Consider the following 18,819-nt stretch of genomic DNA (forward strand, 5'->3'; position numbering starts at 1 on the left):
AAACCAAGAGCAAAGGCCCCAAGGCAATTTCATAATCCCACATTCCGCACTTGAATGATTTAATAACGCAGCCCAACGAGAAATTCCTTGGCAGGAATAGGAATACGGCATGTGTTTGTTTGTTAGCTCAGCTCGGCTCGGCTTGGCTCGTTGGTGGTATTATGAAAGCAATTAGATAACTCACCGGCGGTCGGGGACTGGTGGGCATCGTTTCCTGGACTGGAGATGGGCGTTGAGGTGGCGCCATGGGTGTGCGGGTGGGCGTGGGCCGCCGGCAATGACAATGGTCCCCCGGCGCAGCTGGCATCCAACTCCGATTCCAGCGGCGGCGAGTTTTCCCTCACACACGACATCAGGCCGGAAGACATGCTGGAAAAAAGGGAAAACTATTTGTAATTGCCATCTGCAAGTATGCGGTATTAGCGATATTAGTGCAATGCAAATATATGTATCTTCTCTTCCGCATCGGAGTCCTCCGTAGGAACTTCCCTGGACTTAACCCATACCCATCACTCAAGCTGCACTGACATCCTGCGACACCGCACTAATGGATCTCCATTATGTCGGTGTTCTGGGGGAAATTAAATGTCATATTGCATTCGCGATAAAAGCCACCACAAACTGGCGGAAAACTCAGTCTTCTGCAGAATGACGGAGTGACAGGTAAATTGGTTGAGAGAATCCTTAAGTTGTGGCATTTAATTCAATTTGAGCGGATCTTAAACATAATTACTTATTGAACACTGGGTAATTGGATGTGTTGACTTTGCAATTATAGCTAAACATTAAAAGTCAGCTTGATAGTTTTTTTTGCAATTAAAATAATTACCTGTTAACCGAAGAAGGCAACAGGTAACAGACTGAATTCAGTTTGAAATTGAAGAAATAGTTACAATACTGTTTTTGAAAATTTGGAAAAAAAACTCTATACTTGTGAATACGGTAGAATGTGTAATGAATCAATCATTTTATGTAAATATTTTCAGTTAAGCCTAGAGAATTTTTAATTTATGTATTAAAGCAAGGAATTTATTTCGGCTTCACATAAATGACAATATGCTCAAAGCATTAGGAATTAGTGTGATTCACAATGATTTAAATGCCAAAAAAAACAAAACATCCTTAGTTCAGTCAACCCACTCGATCATCCCGAGTCATCCATCCAATAAATTCATGTCCGGCATGAGCAGAATGCATTTTCCATTTGCTCGGCGGATTCCCTCGAATCGCTGGCATCGAAAATCGCGGCTGGTCCAAAGGCATTTCAAGGAAAGCTATTTTCATCTAGGAATTTGCCCCTTTTCCTGAACTCTGTGGCCTGCAGACTCTGTCGATGTGCATATGCCTTTTGGCTCATGGTCCTCCTCTCACTGTCTTGGGCTTTGTTTTGGCGCCGGACGAATGGGAGGTGAGTAATGGCTGCTCGAGCGGATGATTCATGCCAAGTTCGGGGATGCCGAACACTCACAGACGTTGTGAGATTTAAATTACATCAGGCAGATCATCTTAGGTCACAACTTGATTTATGAACGGTTTAAATGAGTTGGTTAAATATTTGCGGGTCTACGTCATAAAAAAGTATTGATTTGGTAATGAGAACTGTTCAAATAAGCAATCATTTTAAAATTATCATCAATCTTTGGCAGCCTCTAGACTTCATTCATGTTTTTTAAAGCACGAAAAGAACTTAGTTTTGGAAAACTTGCGAACTCGAAAGTAATAATAACAGTGTTGGTTAAATATTTGCGGGTCTAAGTCATAAAAAAGTATTGATTTGGTAATGAGAGAACTGCTCAAATGAGCAATCATTCTAAAAATCATGATATTTTGGCAGGCTCCAGATTATTTGCATGTTTTTTTTAATTTTTTTTAAATCTACTCAAATAGTAGTATTATTTGAGCGCTTTAAATAATTGCACTACCTCAACTCAAATGTATCAATCTTATGAGTAATGCAGTTGACACCTTTTTCGCTGCATACTTTTGGGCAGCCTAATTTATAAGTGGTAATTAGTGCGATTGCGAGCGTGGGATTAACGCTCCAAAAGAGCGAGTAAGTTAACCCAGTTAGTTGGGCTGTCCAAATAGCGCTGTGCGTTGAGCTGACATTTGACCCCTTTCAGGCAACAAAAAAACCCACCCACTACGCGATGCGAACGTGTTCCGTGTGCACAGAGTATTTGATGTGCTAATTAGTGGGGGAGAACACGCCCCTTTTTGGAGCCCCATTGGCCGCCCCTTTTCCCGCTTGAAACAAGCGCAAATTGCAGTTTAAGCGTTTTTTGCGCATTGAAATGGAAACTGCAGCCGCGGATTCGTGTCGACACTCGTGGGTGCACCCCCCAGTTGATGAAATGATGAAGAGCTCCATAATGATGATAGAAACCGCGATGGCGATGACGATGACTAGATGTTGATGTTGATTGGGGCAGACAAATGAGCGAGCAGCACTCATCCAACACAACTGCAAAATGTTCATTTCGTTTTGAGCGTTGGTTAATTAAACGAAATGACTGAACTGGGGGTCTGGATGGCATATAGATGATATAAGATGGGGGGATCAGTCCACTAAATGAATGCGATTTTGGCATTGAACTTGGGGGAATGCCAAGGCGAAATTCATTAAAACTTTCAATTGAGCAGGGGGCATATGGGTAGGGAATTAGAATGCTAAATAGTTTATGAGTCAAGTTTGTTTACGATTCACACACTCAAATTAAAGAATGCACATTTAAAAGATTTAATTTGTAAGTTCTATCTGAATATATGCAACTTTTACTGCCATGTGTTGTTCTTTAAAATTCTTTGAAGTATCTTTCAATAAAACGGCAACCATCATACGTTAATTACAACTTGTTCTTTTGGTGAATTAATGTTTAATTCAAATTCAAACAATATTGCTTAATGAAATACACTTAATTATAAAATCGCTAGTAGCTGCTATTTCCCATCCATCTATCTGAGCACCGAATCCATTAAATTTCAGCAACGCTAATTGATTAACAGCCCGAAAGTATGCCACATTTTCGTGGCAAGCAAGTCGCAATGCAAAACGCCGGCGTTGATTTCCCCGGTTGATGGTTTTTCCGCCGCTTTTCCGCAGAGACGAGACTGCAGGCAGACGAAAATTGAGACGTGGCCTGGCACTTTTATCTCACTTCATTTCTGTTTTTTTTTTAACCATAGCCGCAAATGTAACTCATCGCCGTCACGCAGTTTTTGCCGGCGGTCTCGCGAGCTTGTATCTCAACGTGAAAATCTTACAAATTAACTTTGACTTTCATTTGCATTTCGCAGATGAGCACACACTCGCCACTCGGCTCAGCAGGCAAAGTGGGCAAACACTGCAGGGAAAATGAAAATGAAAAGGAAAACAAAGCCAAAACCAAAACCAAAAGTATAAAAAAAAACGCCGGCCGCAAACTATAATTATGTGTGGCATTTGCATAGGCCCACAACACGGTGCCAGCCCCTACATATAATTGCACTAGCTCATTACACAAATTTGCCAACTTAATTACGAAGGTGGATGGCTATGCACAATGGCCCAGGAAGCCAGCTTATGGCTCTAACTTTAAAGCAAACTCTGCTTCGCGAGTTAGAGATTCTCGTCTCTGTTTAAGCCATTAACTACAGGCAGAAAAAACTATGGGATAGTACTTGAAGTATGATATTCATTAGCTGTTTAAAATTAATATATAATACGTGAGATACTTTCAAAATATGTTTCTAAAAGCTATGTTTTATTTATGAAACGTTTCATCATTTCATACAATAAAATATATATGATATATCTATAATTAACACATTAAAAAGAAAAACTAAGTTCGTTCTAAGTCAAGTTGAATTTTGTTACTATTATTTCATAGCACTGCTAATTTCAGTGTTGAGTTGTTTGAAATTAAATACGTAATGATATTATAAAAAAAAATTTACCATTAAAACTGTAAGTCATAGTAATTTTTTGTATCTAAAACTCGCATGTCCCAAGCACTGCTATTTTTATGAACACAGCTGTATATATTTATGGCTTATTTTATTATTAACATTTTTCAAATCAAAGTTTACTTTCTTGTACTTGTGATTTTAATCATATAAACTTATCTAATAGCTAAATGAAAAAGTGCCAACAAAAAAAAATGAGATTTTTTGCCCAGTGTAGCCACTTGTTACCATCACTTCAGCACAATTCCCAATGGCTAAACGCTGGTCAGCGAGCGTCATTGCAAAACGGCCAAGTGGCATAATGGCCAAGTCAAAGAGCTGGACAAATTGAAAAGGAAAGTGCCCCTGACCGGAAAGCTCGAACAAGCCGAGAAGGAAAAGCAAACAGCCGGGCTGAACAAAAGTGCATGCTCATCGCACATGAGCAAGGTGCACAACCTCCGGAGTGGAGTACCTTATTACCTCACCCGATTTGCCGCCAACTGAATGGAACTGTCATCAATTTTAATGACCCGGCCACTGCGACTTTGGTCAAAATGCGAAACGAGGGCGATTCGGGCCATTTGAAGGTCGTCTCTAAGTGTGAAAATGGCAAAGTTAGAGCTGCAAAATTTCAATTTCGGATTTAATAAATCAAATTTATCTATTGCTATGATTTTTTTTACTTTTCCAGAGCAGCTTTATTAAGAATCTCAAATGAAAACGCGAGGAAAATGAAATATTTGCTTACTTATGAGGCAATAGATGGCTGTATCTTGTGTACACAAAGATTGGCAGGTTGTATAAACAAATGGCCAAGGAGAGCATAAACATTCCGGCCACTTTTGGCCAACAAAAATGTAATGAGCCATATTTTACGCGACTTGGCAATTGCAAAATGTTGAGCAAGTGATGCCAAGTGGGTGTGTTGTGATAAGAAAATCAATTAGCAAATACTACCAACATATTGTATATTCGCTCTATAATATCATTAAAATACTATGACTAGTTAGTTAGATAGTTAGTTAGAAGTTATATGAATACATTTCCTATCTGATGTAAGCCCCAATTTTGCAATTCTAACTAAGCCCCTTGAGTTCTCATTCACCAATCGGTAGCCAATTAATTGAAATTCAACAGCAACAGCTATTAAGTGAGTTTCCCAAATACAAATAAATTTTCCAGCGACCCTTGATGGGTTCTCAGTCCAGTGAAAACCTGTGTTTTTCGCAGAACCATTTAATCTCATCTCATTCTAGTTGATTGGGCTCTTCAAAACGGCAGGCGTGTTTATACAGTCCCCATTTTCGCTCCATTTGACAAATGCGAACTTTGAACCCTGGAGGCTCATGGAAATGTCCCCACCTATTCCTATCAATCAATCTGTGTATGATAGATGGCAATCGATGCGAATCGATGGGGTTGGGGGTCAGTAAGAGTTCCGATAAGAGCGCCGATGATGATGACGCAGCAGCAATCGCTGATTCAGAGATTCTGAACTAAACTGACTGATGATGATGCTCTTGTTGATTTATTTGCTGTTTACTTCTGCGTCGTTTTAATTGACAAACAGATGGAATTGTAGTTCCAGCTCCCCGTTTTCCGCCCTTTACATACTGCAGATCCAGATGCGAATCGGTGGGACTAGCTGCCATTGCGGGGGATCATTCCGTTCTCCATTCAACATTAAAAAATAAAACAAACACTTTTCAATCCTCACTGTTTCTTCCCACTTTTCATTCCATCCGCGTGGCCACAACTTGTGGCTGCTGGAAGCGAGCGACTGACTCGGAATTTCTGTACGGATTTCGCATCAACGAAGGGGGGATGGGGGGTTGTGGCTTCGAGTGCGTTCGTGCCCAAGGTCAAGGAGCGCAACTGCGAGATGTGCTCTCAGTTCGCCGTCCCTTTCCCTCTGTCATCCTGCCATCCTGCTTGCTCTTTTTGCGGGGGCGGCAGCGCAGCATCATTGCTCACACAGTTTTGCATGCACTGGAAATATGTTGCTAAGAACATGGAGTCTCTGATGACTCAACTTTAAGGAGAGGATTTTGCAGTTCAACTCAGTTGAAATATAACAATTTTTGACAGTTTAATATCTGATATAGTCAACTGATATCTAATACAACATATTTACATAATTTTAATGAAGTTAATATAGCTTAGTATAGCCTATATTTTCAGTGTATTTTATAGGCGAAAACTTTAAAGAAGTTATGTTGCCAACGGCATGTTGCCAGGACCTTCATGGCTTCCTCTCTCCCTGCGCAGTCGCATTTTGGCCAACAGAAAACAAAAGTGAAGCCCACACACACACACAATACCATGCAAAAAAAACAGAGAGAGCCTGACCTAGTCAACGAATTTGGCTGAAGTCTGTCACCGAATAACCAAATAAGGCAAAAAGGAGCCGACGACATCCTTCCTCTCTGCAACAGAATCCCTGCGCTCTTGGAGAGTGGCCAAGTTGATGGAAACTCATAAGCAATGTTCAGGCTTTCCACCTCCTTGAAATTAGTCAAGGAAATCCGAGGAGCCGACTGTCTAATTTATGGGCTTGGCCAAAAATTGAGCCATCAAAAACTGAGGGCGCCACAAGGTTGTTCGCCTTGTCTTTGACAGAGTTACTGTCTCTTTTTCCGGCGAGAAGGTGTTAAGCTGCTTGGTTTATGCGTTAATCAGTCTGATTATATTGTTTGAATTACACGCGGGGATTCAAGGTCGATCTGCAACCAAGGTCTTTTGCTGCCTGCAAACAATGAGGGCAAAAGCGTTATTGTAATGAGAATGAAACCCCAAAACGAAGCTCACATTACCATAACAACAGCGAACGTCGCCCAGGTGCGAATAAGTATATATATTAGCATATATATACGCGTTCATTTCACTTACGTATTGTGAACTTTGAGGGGTTCTTTGCGCGCATAAACGTAAATTTGAAAAGTACAAACTCATAAACAACTGGTCGTTTTCCCTCCTCAGGGGTTTCATACACTCTTGCCTAAGAGAACCATTTCTCATGGCAATTTGAAATTGCTCTATTTAAGCAGAAAAATATATGATCAAAGCGAATTATGATTGCACATCACTATTTAGTAAGGAATGTTTTTTCCAATCTCAGAAGCAATTCCAAATCGTTGCCCAACTCACCTGATTTCGCTGAAGTGCTTTTTGGCGTCTGTTCACAACTTGATTTCTGGGCAATACAATAATTTTCCGGCTTTCGATTGTGTTTAGATCTCTTAGGTTGTCGTTACATTGTTCGAAACTCTTTTGTTGGTGGTCTGAAAAAAATAAAGAAGAACGAAAACAGATTAAATGATTGTGGTTTTCGAGGGTGAAGTGATGCAATCCAAGGTTGCTTCAGCTGCTTCCGAGGGACACATGTGTGGGGCATCTGTATCCATGCCCAAGAACTGTCTGTAAGCTATTTATGAACCCGTCAAGTTCATGTTCATCAAAAACGAGCAATGATCTATAGTCAATACACATGTACATATATGAGTTTAAACAAAAAATATCCATTATTGTCAGTGTTGGATAACAATTAAAAACAAATTTTAAATGTTACCAAAAGAAATAAAATCAATTTGCCATTTAATGATATTATGCCAGCATTTAGATAATGTTGCATTAAAATAGATTTTATTTCGAAACTTTTTTCACTGTGCATTGGAACAGTCTCCAGCATTAGAATCAATCAACACATTGGACGGTCATTGACCCACAAAGGGAACATGAACCCCCGGGCGCAATCTGCCATCCGTCTCCTGGATTTCCCAGCCCCATTAGCCGATGATAGCGGCGAAAGTCGGGCGTAAATCTTGATTATCCCCCGGCACTACAATGCCACAATGGCTGAGAACTGGAGACCCGAACAGGCGCATTACGTAAGGCCTGAATACCCAAAACAGACTTCATTTTGTCACGTTTTTTGCCAAGCCAAGCCCGTGGCCAAAGGAATTTGCACATTGGGCTAGGCCCAATCCCTTCGAAAAACCCTGCGCCACCCCTTTCGCCCAACCTAACCCCTTTGAATTTGCATATCCATATCGCATATCATGCGGTGTATTGAAAGCCGGTGCCCCATTATAAGTATATGAGGCCAGCCAGCCATCCCAACCACCTCCTACTTTTTGCACCCAACTGATGTGTGCGTGTTCTCAGCTGATTTGCATAGAAATGGGCCTGCAAAAATGTCGATAGGCGGGAAAAGTCAGCGAGGGAGGAGAGTTCAGTCCTTTGTGAGAAAGTAAAACTAAGCCTGCAATTAAATAAGGGCAAAATAATTGAGCTAGTAGGGTCTTTCTTTACGTATTTTGTAAGATTTTTAAGTCGAGTTGAAGCACATTATGGAATAGGTTAAGCTTTGTGGAAAAACCCAGATTGGAATCGTGATACACTTGACCATTTCCGATGCAATCTTTAAGATGCTTTTCACGGCTGGCAGTGAAACTCAAACTCCGCAAAATCATCACCATCAATCGTGGAATAAGCATGTGTATATACAAAAAACATGATCTGATTTCTACGCATCTTCTCCACGTACGATACCATACCATATACCATACCATTTGAGATCGAGCACTCGAGCGACTGCCCACTACTGCACAGGGCTTTTATTCGATGAGTGTTTTATGCAAATGGCGATCGTATTCCGGATTTCGTCTTTCTGATTCCGGGTACTGGCCCAGTGGGCTAGAACGAGCCGTAAACTTTCACTGCCCGCTGGAAATGCGTAGGCCCTGGGTTATCTAATTGGATTGTTTTGGGGCTGGCGTAGATTAATTGCAGGGGAGATCTCTTCGAGGGTCTTCGAAGATGAGCAGCACTCACAGTGGAACCATAACAATGATGAAAAGTAAAAGTTTCTGTTTGGGCCATCGAACAATGCATCGCATCAAATGATGAATCCATGAATAAATTATCCCGAATCGTCGATTCTAAACGGGTTTCGGTCAGCTTTTATCGCAGTCTCTTGCCATTAATTTAACCCATTCAAAACCTAATTGAATTTCGTTTGTCATTTGTTTTGTTTTCTCTAAATTAGTTTGGCTTGTGGCGGGAGAACAAAATGCGTAGATCCATATATGTAGATATGTGTAAATATTTTGGGAATGCAAAATTTTAAGTTTTTATGACTCATCAGGGCAAAGAAAATTTATTTTGAACACTCCAAAAATAAACAAAAATATACGATTGTGAGGAAAAAATTTTGCTTGTAATTATTATTTCCACACAATAATAAGTGAACGAAAGACATAATTATCTGCTGTGTGAAATGAAAACTAATATTGCAAGATATTATATCGATACAAATTACTTATTCTTTACAATCCCACAATGAATATATGCAAAGATTATATTAAGAAGTTCATAACATTATACATCTAAGAGTAAGAGCTATAATAGAGTATTGTCTCCGAAGAGTACAATGTATTTGATTTTCCTCAGAAAAGTGTCCAGTTTTTCCGAACTGCTTATTCTGGGATGTTATGGCTCACTTTCTCTCTCACGATTTTCCGGCTGGCAATCGCCGCAAATAGGTCAGTTCAGATGGGGGTTACTGAACTCTCTCGCCCGCCGGCCAAATGTATTTATGGAAAATTTGTCACATAACTTTGTGGGCCAAAAAAATGACGCCAGCGATTGCGAATTCAGCGAAGACAGAATTTGCCTAAAGTCTGGAGTAATGCAACACTTCAATGCCATACGGCTCGTAAGTGGAATGGTAATAAAAGTAAAACCGAAAACCCGAACAAGAAACTGAACACTGAAAACTGGAAAACCACAAGACCACATCAAGCCAGAGGCGAAAAAAAAAAAACAAAAAAAAAAAACAACCACAATAAAAGCAAAGTTAGCAATATCACATCATTTGAATGCTAAGAACCCAAACTTTGTTTGGATAACTCAAACGATTTTTGTACTTTGCAGCACTGGATAGAAACAACTTTTTGAAGCATGGGTTTTTTCCTTAAGTGCTATATGTATATATATTGCTTGGAAAATCGGAGTCATCAACAATGTGGCATAAAAATTAACATTTTCTTCGTTGCCAGCACTCAATTTCTAATGTTTCAGTGAAGTCTATCCCTTTCTTTCCATCGCTTCGTTGGGTTTTCGATACATTTTTTTTCTTTTTTTCAAAACAAGAACTTGCCACTTCAGCGGGGGTCCCTCATAAATAGTTGAAGAGTTGTGTTGTGTTCAATAAAGCAGCTTTGCCACTCCAATCTTTTCCCCCTTTGCCGCCGAAAGATCATCCGTGGCCAGGTTCTTCGCTCCATTCTGTTTTCTCCCCTTAACTTAAATCGAAAACTCGTTTCTGTTAATTGTTGCGTTAATTTATATTCTGAAAACAGTGAAAAAAAAGTAACAAGAAGTGCGTACTCTCTCCTTGTCTCGCCCTCCACACCTCTCACTCACTCACTCGCTTGCCACACTTAATATGCTCTAATTGTGCTGAAAATATGATCTTGGGTTGATTTCAAACTTGGTTAAGCGGGCAAGCATAAATGTAAGGCAAAATGTATCTGTTTCTAATATCTGAATCTGCTTGGTGACTCACTTAGCACTAAAAGCATTTCGAATTCGGCAGATTTTTAATTGACTGCTGACAGTAACCACGTCATTTCCAGATCACCATTTGACCATTTATGGCTTTAATTTGGCAAACTTGTCAAAAGTAATATAATTTTCCATCTACAATAACTGAACTGTTCGAACTACCCACGGACCTGGGGCCACTTACTCATGGTTTAGCTGGCCGTTAGTCACTCACCTAAGCCGCACATTAAGATTGCAGCGGGCTGGGAACAAAGAAAAATCTCGAGATTCCCCCTTGGGGGCATGATCCACAGCCGATCAGACCCGATGAGCCGTTAAATAGAATATCGTAAACCTCAAACCCAAATGATCGGCAATGAAACGAGTACGGACCAGCTTTGGAAATCGACCTCGCCCCTTGGTCATCATCATCATCGTCTTACCCAAGCCCCTCCACTTCGATCATCTCGAGTATAAGTCAATGGGGCATGAACATGAATAGCGGAAACCGAACCAAAACCAAATTGTAACGTTCATATGGTTAATAAGAAGGATTCCCCTCTGGAAAGAACCGAAAGAACCTGTTGTTAAAATGAATATCATAAAGTACATACATACATGCTGGGATCATAAGTATTTTATATTTATATTATATATATATTATATATATTATATATATTATATATATTTACGAACCCTTTTTTTCCATTCATAAACTTACCAGCTATTATTAGGAATAGATTATAAGTTCTACTAAGAAACCCTTTATCATAAGTATCAAAAAATCAAAAAATTTAACAAACAATTTAAGTGTATAAATAATGCAATCTGAATATTTCGAAATTTATTTTTTTGAGTGCTCCGACTATTATACACTGAAATGTTCGATGACCGATAATTTGCGCAAAAACAAGGAAAGCCAATCGATGTGTTTTGCCTTCTTTGTGGGCTGGTGAAAATTGTAAAACCAGTGGCGAAAGGGAAAATTGCGGGGGCGATAAATACTTGGCTAAGTTTGAACGCTCGAGTAATTCGCAAGCACGCTGAAAATGAAATTCAATTGCGAAATTAAATTTCATTGAATTTAATTGCCGGCATGATCGGATCGGATCAAACAAACAAATCGAACGCTCTAATCAAAGCCAACGGAGCATGAAATCCGCCAAGTGACTTCTGAACATTCCTCCGTTGAATGGAGGGAGGAGATTGGATCTGGTTTCAGTTCAGTGTATTTCCAATCCCTGGGTGTGGTCCGGATGCAGTTCGCGATAAGGTTGGAGATCGTATATTCTTGTACTACCCATGAACATATATTTGTCCGTGCCTTATCCGACTGGTGCTCATTTCTTCTATAGAGTGAAACACTTCCTTAAACTTCCCCAGCTGATAAATGGACAAAAGGGAAAGTAACTGAATAACAAGATGAATATTTTATTTATTAAGCTCTGCTTTCGTTGCAGCTGCTCGATAAGTTGGAAATCGATTAATATTTTATCGTTTCTAATTTATTAATCTTTTAAAGCTCAATAGGTCATCAATCTACATAGATACAAGTAATGAATTGATACAAATAAAATCGTTAGTAAATAAACTAAGGGTTAAGCATAGTTCAAACACATTTCAAGGTCAGTGAAATTTCTGCACAACTTTTACTGCACCAAGTTCGTAAGTCGATAGGCCTTTTTTCACGCTATATGTATGTACGACCTTACCAAACAGACAAACCACCCATCTGCTACCTAAAAACTTAATAGCAGTGACCCAAAAATAAAACCAAAAAAAGAGTGCTTAAAAATAAGTACGCTAATAGCGCGCAAATTATACAAGAAACGCATCAAAAAGATTGGCCAACATTAATGCCTAATCGTTTTAACCTCTTGTGAGTATAAAAAGTAAAGTTACTAACAGACTGTTCGCCAAACTTTGTTTATAAACGAAGTTTATAATTCCCGGACACTAAGCCGGACATGATCTTGGCGAAGAAGTCGGCTTTGGTGTGCAAAAGATTAGTTTTTTTTTCTCATTTTTTCCGCTCTTTGGCCCAACGAAAGTTGTCCGCCAGCTCTGACAATTTTTCAGCATTAACCCAAATAAAAGTAAAGCAGCCAAAATAAAAATATAAAATATACTGACCAAAACAAAGAGCGAGGAGAATATAGAGGTCGAATGTGTGCCAATGTGTCGACTGAATATTTGATGCGCCGAAGAAGAAACATTCTAATTATGCAGAACGAAGAACCGCTACAAGAAAGCAAACAACGCCCCCTCTTCTTAGCGATTCTTTTTGTGAAAAAATAACAATTTACTTAAAAGAAAAGTAATATATTATATAATTGTAAATATAGAATAGCAGCTTGATACAGACAAACGTTGCCCTTAAGCAGGCAAAATGTTGTGACGAATGCACCTGCATCGAAAGTTCTTAATAACAACTAAAAATTACAATACATTTTGTTGGGCTATTTTGACCTATTTAGTTAGACTTTTTTATTTTTCTGAGTGCTTTTGAAGGTGTAAAAAACCTGTTGCTCTGCAACTAAAAAAAGAGAGCTTCTGCGTAGCTGTCGATTGTAAAGTGAGTTACAAGTTGTTGTTCTCGTTATTTTGTAATTCGACATGCAAAGCACGTGCAATTGTCTCGATTTGAGTGTGCCCCTCCCACCGCCCCTTTTCCTTGGATGACGTAGAATATAGAATGCGACTCAGTCCACAGAATATACTTTTGCATATATCTTGTTTGCCACCGTGAAGGTCTTCTTCGCGTTACTGCCTCGTCATCGTTCTGGTTTGGGCATTAGGCGATTGTCTGGGTCTGAAACAAACACAGTGACTGCGAGAAGTATCTAACACCGCAGCAACAACAATTTGTATGTGTGTCATTGTGGCAATTGATTTGAATCGCGTGCATGCAACCTGATAAACCATCGTGAATGGTGTGAATATGGAATCGCTCATAGCCATATAGACGAACTCGTGTATTTTGCCTTTTATGCCTTGTTACTGTTACGTGGCTTGTGCCCAGAATGGCTAATGAGCTGGCCAAAACGGGCATAAGAGCTAGCTAATAATAGCAGTTTATTGCAGGGCACAATCGAAGTGTTCTCACTGAGTGTTGAATACAAATGCGGTAAGGGATAATATAATATAATATGAGTTAAAATATATAAAGAACTTTACAAACGAGAGGTTCACCTTTTCGAAAACGATACAGTCATAAACATCAAATGATTTATACAATAAAGTATGTTTTTTTTTAAATAAATAAACAAAAATATTATATGTTGTCTTTTATTTTCAAAGAATAAACAACTTAGTAATTCTAGCTGAGCTTAAACAATTTTTCCTTGAGTTAACATCGCATACATTTGCAAAGTAATTGATACAGTGGCATTTTCCTATACCCACCCCTTTTTAATTCACTTAATTAATTGGCAACACATGCTCACTAGTGTATTTTCCCTGTTTTTCATACACTTGTCTACAGGAATGGTTTGTATGTGTGTACCTCCCCCGTTGAATCCCATTAACAATGCTTTTAATTACCCCATTACAGCCGTTCCCCAATCCACAAAAAATTGGCCAAGACAAAGAGACAGAAGCTAACTGTTTTGCACAACGCAATTCGGATTAATTAAATCTTATAGAAATGGGTGACGAATGCACCACACCCTGAAATGTGGAAATGTCAGGCGGTAAAATCACTAGATGCTGCAGCTAAATTTTGTCGAAAGTGATACCATTCTATTTGAGTAACTCACTAACTAATCTTGTATTTATATTAAGAATGCTCATGGCGCAAAACATTAAACTTATTAATTAACACTTGGCTGATATCTTGGAGGAACATCTTTAAGCCGTTTCTCAACTGGCTTTGTTTTTGGAAACGGCTTTTACCACTTTTTCGCTCGTCCGAGCATTATTGTTTCTCTTTAGTGATTAATGGGTGCGTTACCATTGGGATTTAGTGCGCGACTGACTTCGGCTAATACCATCCCCCCAACCCCAACCCCCTTGCAAAACCGCCAAAGTCCCCCCCATTAGCTCCACCCATGAAGCATCTCATCTCTCATGCCTTTTCAATTACACTCCTCTCTGTGTTTGAATTTTGCGCCACATTTTGAATGCCGAAACCATAAGAGTGCTCATGTGTGTGCAGAAATAAAAAAATATAAAAAATTGGCTAAAATAAAAGCCAGCTTGGAAGACTGAATGCTGAATGCTTGTTAGCAGCAGCTACCGAACTATAAAGTGCACAGAAAAAGCAGAAACAAACCGAGAAGAGCGGCTACAAAAAGTCTGAAATTAGTTTCGAATTTTTGAAAAACTCACTTTGCCATGGCGGAATGTCTTAGTCACGCCACCTGCTGCAATCCACTTCGTTTTTTTTGGGGCAGTAAGTAGGTGGGAAGGTAAGGAAGGTACTAAGCGCACTCCAAAACTGTTTGGTAAACATTGTAGACGAAGCGTGTGGAATTAAAGCCAAACACGATAATTGTGCCGAGACTCTTGGCCAGAGATTGTCAAGGTCGTGCATCTTAAGCGAGTAAATCAAGGAAAATGTCATCGGGTTAAAGAAAATTTCTACCTATTAAGAACTGTTATTAGCTGTTAGTTTCCTCCCGCAGGATGTTAAATGGTTTTGGAAATGTATCTGTTTATGTAACCTGCTCTTTGGTGGCAGCTCATTTTGTATCTCAATTAAAGAGACGCAGTACGGCTTCGGCCTCGAAGTGTATATCATAATGCATGCTTATCGGAAACTACACATTGAACACATTTAGAGTGGCCCCATGCATAGCCGGGAAATGAAGCGAAGGGGCGACGAACAAAGCGAAGAGGAAAAGATACGGATGGCAGGGGATATACATACATATGTAGGTATGTACATAGCCCATTCCCTGCAAGTAATATGAGACATTGCTAAGGGCACATGAAACAGAATAATCAAAGCCTTCGGCGGATAAACGCTTGAGTGCAGGTCAGAAAGGAAGAAGGACCCCGCAGCCCCAGATGTCCTCGGCAAACACTTTACGGCGTCTACTCGAAATGTATCTCATGGATGCGAAAGCCCGGCCCGGCGCTGCTGACTCATTTTCCTTGAGTTCCGAACAGGTTGGCCGACTCACACTTCCACACACATCCGCACCCCTGGAACCCGGACTCAGATACAAATGCAAATGCCCACACAACTGCGCAAATATTGCGAAAAGCATCTACTACGCCCAAGCGGAATGAAATGCCCTGAAATTGCATGGAAATTAACAAAACAAAATGCAATGAAATAAAACTAAAAGGTGAGGCTAGACGTGCACATTCGACACGGCGATACCTTTTAATTGAACTGCTGAGAGCGCGGATAATTGCGCTTTTGGGATTCAACATTTTGTTGTGACTAAATAGAAACTATAACAAACTATAGCGAGCAAGGGCAGGCGATATTCGATAATTTGAAATGTTAGTTATATTCATCTCAATCATTTTTAAATCTTGAAGGTTAAGTATGAGAAATATATTTAAATATCTACTGCATTTCGAGAAGCATATTATTATGGTATGGTACGCATAAGTCAAGAATAAGTTATACGAATTATTCTAAGCTCCCAGTTAAAACAGAGTTAGCCCCACGCAATTGCCCATTGGTATTCAAGGCTAAATGTAATTGCTGGGAAACTGCATTGAATAGTTCGCACATTCAGCATTGTTCTCACAACTGCAAGTGCGAATATACCCGCATGGAACCTTCGCAAAAGTCGCTGGGTATGTGCACAACTTAAAGGCGAACTAAGAAACACAAGACGACGACAAAATTTACTTTAGACCAAGCTCAAGCTCAACTCGGAGCTCCAACCAACTCCGGTGCTCGAGTGAACAACTCGATGCAATCGGCCAGCGAATTCGAACGAAAGGTACTTGAAAAAGTGCATGCGGGTTCATTTCCTGTTTGCTCTTGCCATTTCAGATACACGGCTGCAAATAATGGGTATTATTCACAGTTTATGCACTAAAAATGCAGCAGATAGTTCTTTGATTAAGAGGTAATGAAAACTTTGATAATGGACAAAGATTTGTATGTTTTTTCAACTGAAGAATATGTTATTTTTATAAAAGCTATGCAATGTTCAATTGGATTCTTTAAATATTTCTCTAATATGTGCTGATATCTTTAATAACTAGAACTGAATACTTCAAATTAGCATATCATTGCAATATTCGGCATGAATGTTTTCAAAAACTATTTTTTTCTGTGCATCTTACAGAGGCTTCTTGCCATTTTGCGATGTCAGCTGAACTCGACGACAAACATGCTCAAGCACTGGCGATTTCCCCCCATTTCTACCCCCCTCCCCACTGTGCAGAGTTAAAGGTTTTTTACATATATTTTTTACTATTTCGTATTTCGATGTTTTTTTTCCTGGTGCTGTTCGCTTTGTTTTTGCGACCAACTTTTGCCTTCTTTTCTGCACTTTGGCCGCTTAGCCGCTCTCTAATTTGCCTACGGCGTTCAACGATCATCGCATATTGGGTTTTTGGCTTTACGTCAGTGCAAATTATAAACACGTAGGTTACGATTTTTGACACTTTTCCAGCGCCGCGTCTAACGGTATTCGCAGCCATAGTTCAATTTATCGCTGGACTACAGTTATTAATGATTGCTTTTGGCCAGAGCTGCGGGCCAGGAAAGCGTTTATCGTCGGATCGATTATCAATTACATATACACAATTTTTCGGCTGCTTTTTGTCGAATTCATTGGGTCTTGTGATTAATTGACCGTTAGCAAGTTGTCATATTGATTGCGTTTTAATTCGGCGCCGAACTTTCAATTATTAGGTAAACCAAATTGCGCGAAATGTCGCCGAAAAGGTGAGGTAACACTCCTCGGGCTAGACAATTAGGCAATCTTAATATATTTAATGAAAAAGCAAACAATCGAATTTAAATATAAACTTTACATAAACTGTTTCCCACGTTTCAAAGAACTTGCATGGCGAATGAACAATGAAAGTGTTAATTTTGCTGTTGTAGCTCAACTGGTTCTGGCGACATTTTTGCACAATCAATAAAATTGAATTTAATCTACATTTTAATTTAGCTTAGAATCTAGCTCAATCCGGAGAATGCTTCTATTGTTTTATCATTTTAAGATAATAAAAATCTAATAATAAGCTAAGATAATCCTGAAACATTTAATCTGTTTAAGATTTGGTAAAAGGAGAAAGTTAAGTTAAGCTATTAATTTTCGCCCCGCCTAATATATTTGGGAAAAAGATTAAGAAAAAAACTTAAACAAGTTGGATTTCATAAATGAAGAATGGTTCCTAAGTGGGGTGAATCTTAAACAACAGGTTTTTGCGCCCAATTGAATAATATTCCAAAACAACATATTATTCCTAGCTTCCTGATGAGATCACCTAGAGCCACCGCCACTCACCTTTTGGAATTACTTATGCGATATTCGCCGGATTCTGGAGGTGCTTCGTACCGCATTCAAATTGGACCAATTGGAGGGGCAGAGTTACCAACTGGCGTGTTGATCTCGTTAGAATTTAAGCTCGTTTCTTTCCGAGTTTTTCGGGTTTTCAGATGGCAGGCGGAGCGAGACGCGGCCAGGCACTTGGTATGGGTACAGATATAGATGAAGGCATAGGTATGGGTCTGGGTATGGGTATAGGTACTAGGCGGGGGTACTTGTTGCTCACGCGGAGCCCGAAACCAAAACCTCGGATCTGGACGATGGCCAGAAAATGGAAACGCGATTAGGGGCAGGCGCAAAGGGTATGGGTACACAAAAAAGATGCAGAGCCAGCAGCAGCGCGGAGTATAAAAAATAAACGAAAACAATGCCAGAAAAAATCAACATGCACACACTGACACCAAGAATATGTATCTTAAAACTGGTTTAAGATTTGTCGGGGATTTGCTGGCTCGGCCGCATCGAGTGTGTGTGTCTATGGGAGCGCTGTTTTGTACTTTCCAATAACAAATCCCACTTCTTGTTTGCCTCTTTTTGAAAACACGCACACATATATTATTATGGATATATTGTTTCCACTCAGAATCCAACTACGAAACAACTGTTGCACCTCGGTGGAGGATTTGAATCCGAAAAGAACTGAAGGACGCAAGGATCCATCACTCACTCACTTTGCAGAGAGCACTTGCCATCGATATTGCATTTCCAACTGTGTTTTTTTTTTTGAATAGAAATTACCGGCACACGACTCGACCGATCGCCGTTTCAAAAACATTCAATTCCAAACACCGACAACGCACCGAACGCACGAACCTCCCGCGTCAGCCGCTAAATACAAACTGAGTCCGGAACCAAACGACACAGAATGCTGGCT

At 39.7% G+C, this 18,819-nt stretch overlaps 1 protein-coding gene across 4 annotated transcripts in view; it reads right to left on the bottom strand.

Moving 5' to 3' along the window:
* Positions 1 to 18,778, bottom strand: part of LOC117135552 (proteoglycan 4) — a 35,070-nt gene extending 16,292 nt beyond the window's left edge. The window contains exons 1-3 of one of the 4 annotated variants that reach the window (XM_033295848.1): positions 18,617 to 18,778; positions 7,075 to 7,208; positions 185 to 369 (exon numbers count right to left, since the gene is read on the bottom strand). In XM_033295848.1, the coding sequence (XP_033151739.1) occupies positions 185 to 368 (184 nt within the window). In that variant the 5' untranslated portion in view covers position 369; positions 7,075 to 7,208; positions 18,617 to 18,778. Of the gene's footprint in view, positions 1 to 184; positions 387 to 5,541; positions 5,595 to 7,074; positions 7,209 to 17,903 lie in introns of those variants that run through there. The other 3 variants (XM_033295847.1, XM_033295846.1, XM_033295851.1) reach the window with 3 other exon arrangements.
* Between the last annotated feature and the right edge of the window lie 41 nt (positions 18,779 to 18,819).

Source organism: Drosophila mauritiana, chromosome 2R, assembly GCF_004382145.1.
Source record: "Drosophila mauritiana strain mau12 chromosome 2R, ASM438214v1, whole genome shotgun sequence".
NCBI lineage: Eukaryota > Metazoa > Arthropoda > Insecta > Diptera > Drosophilidae > Drosophila > Drosophila mauritiana.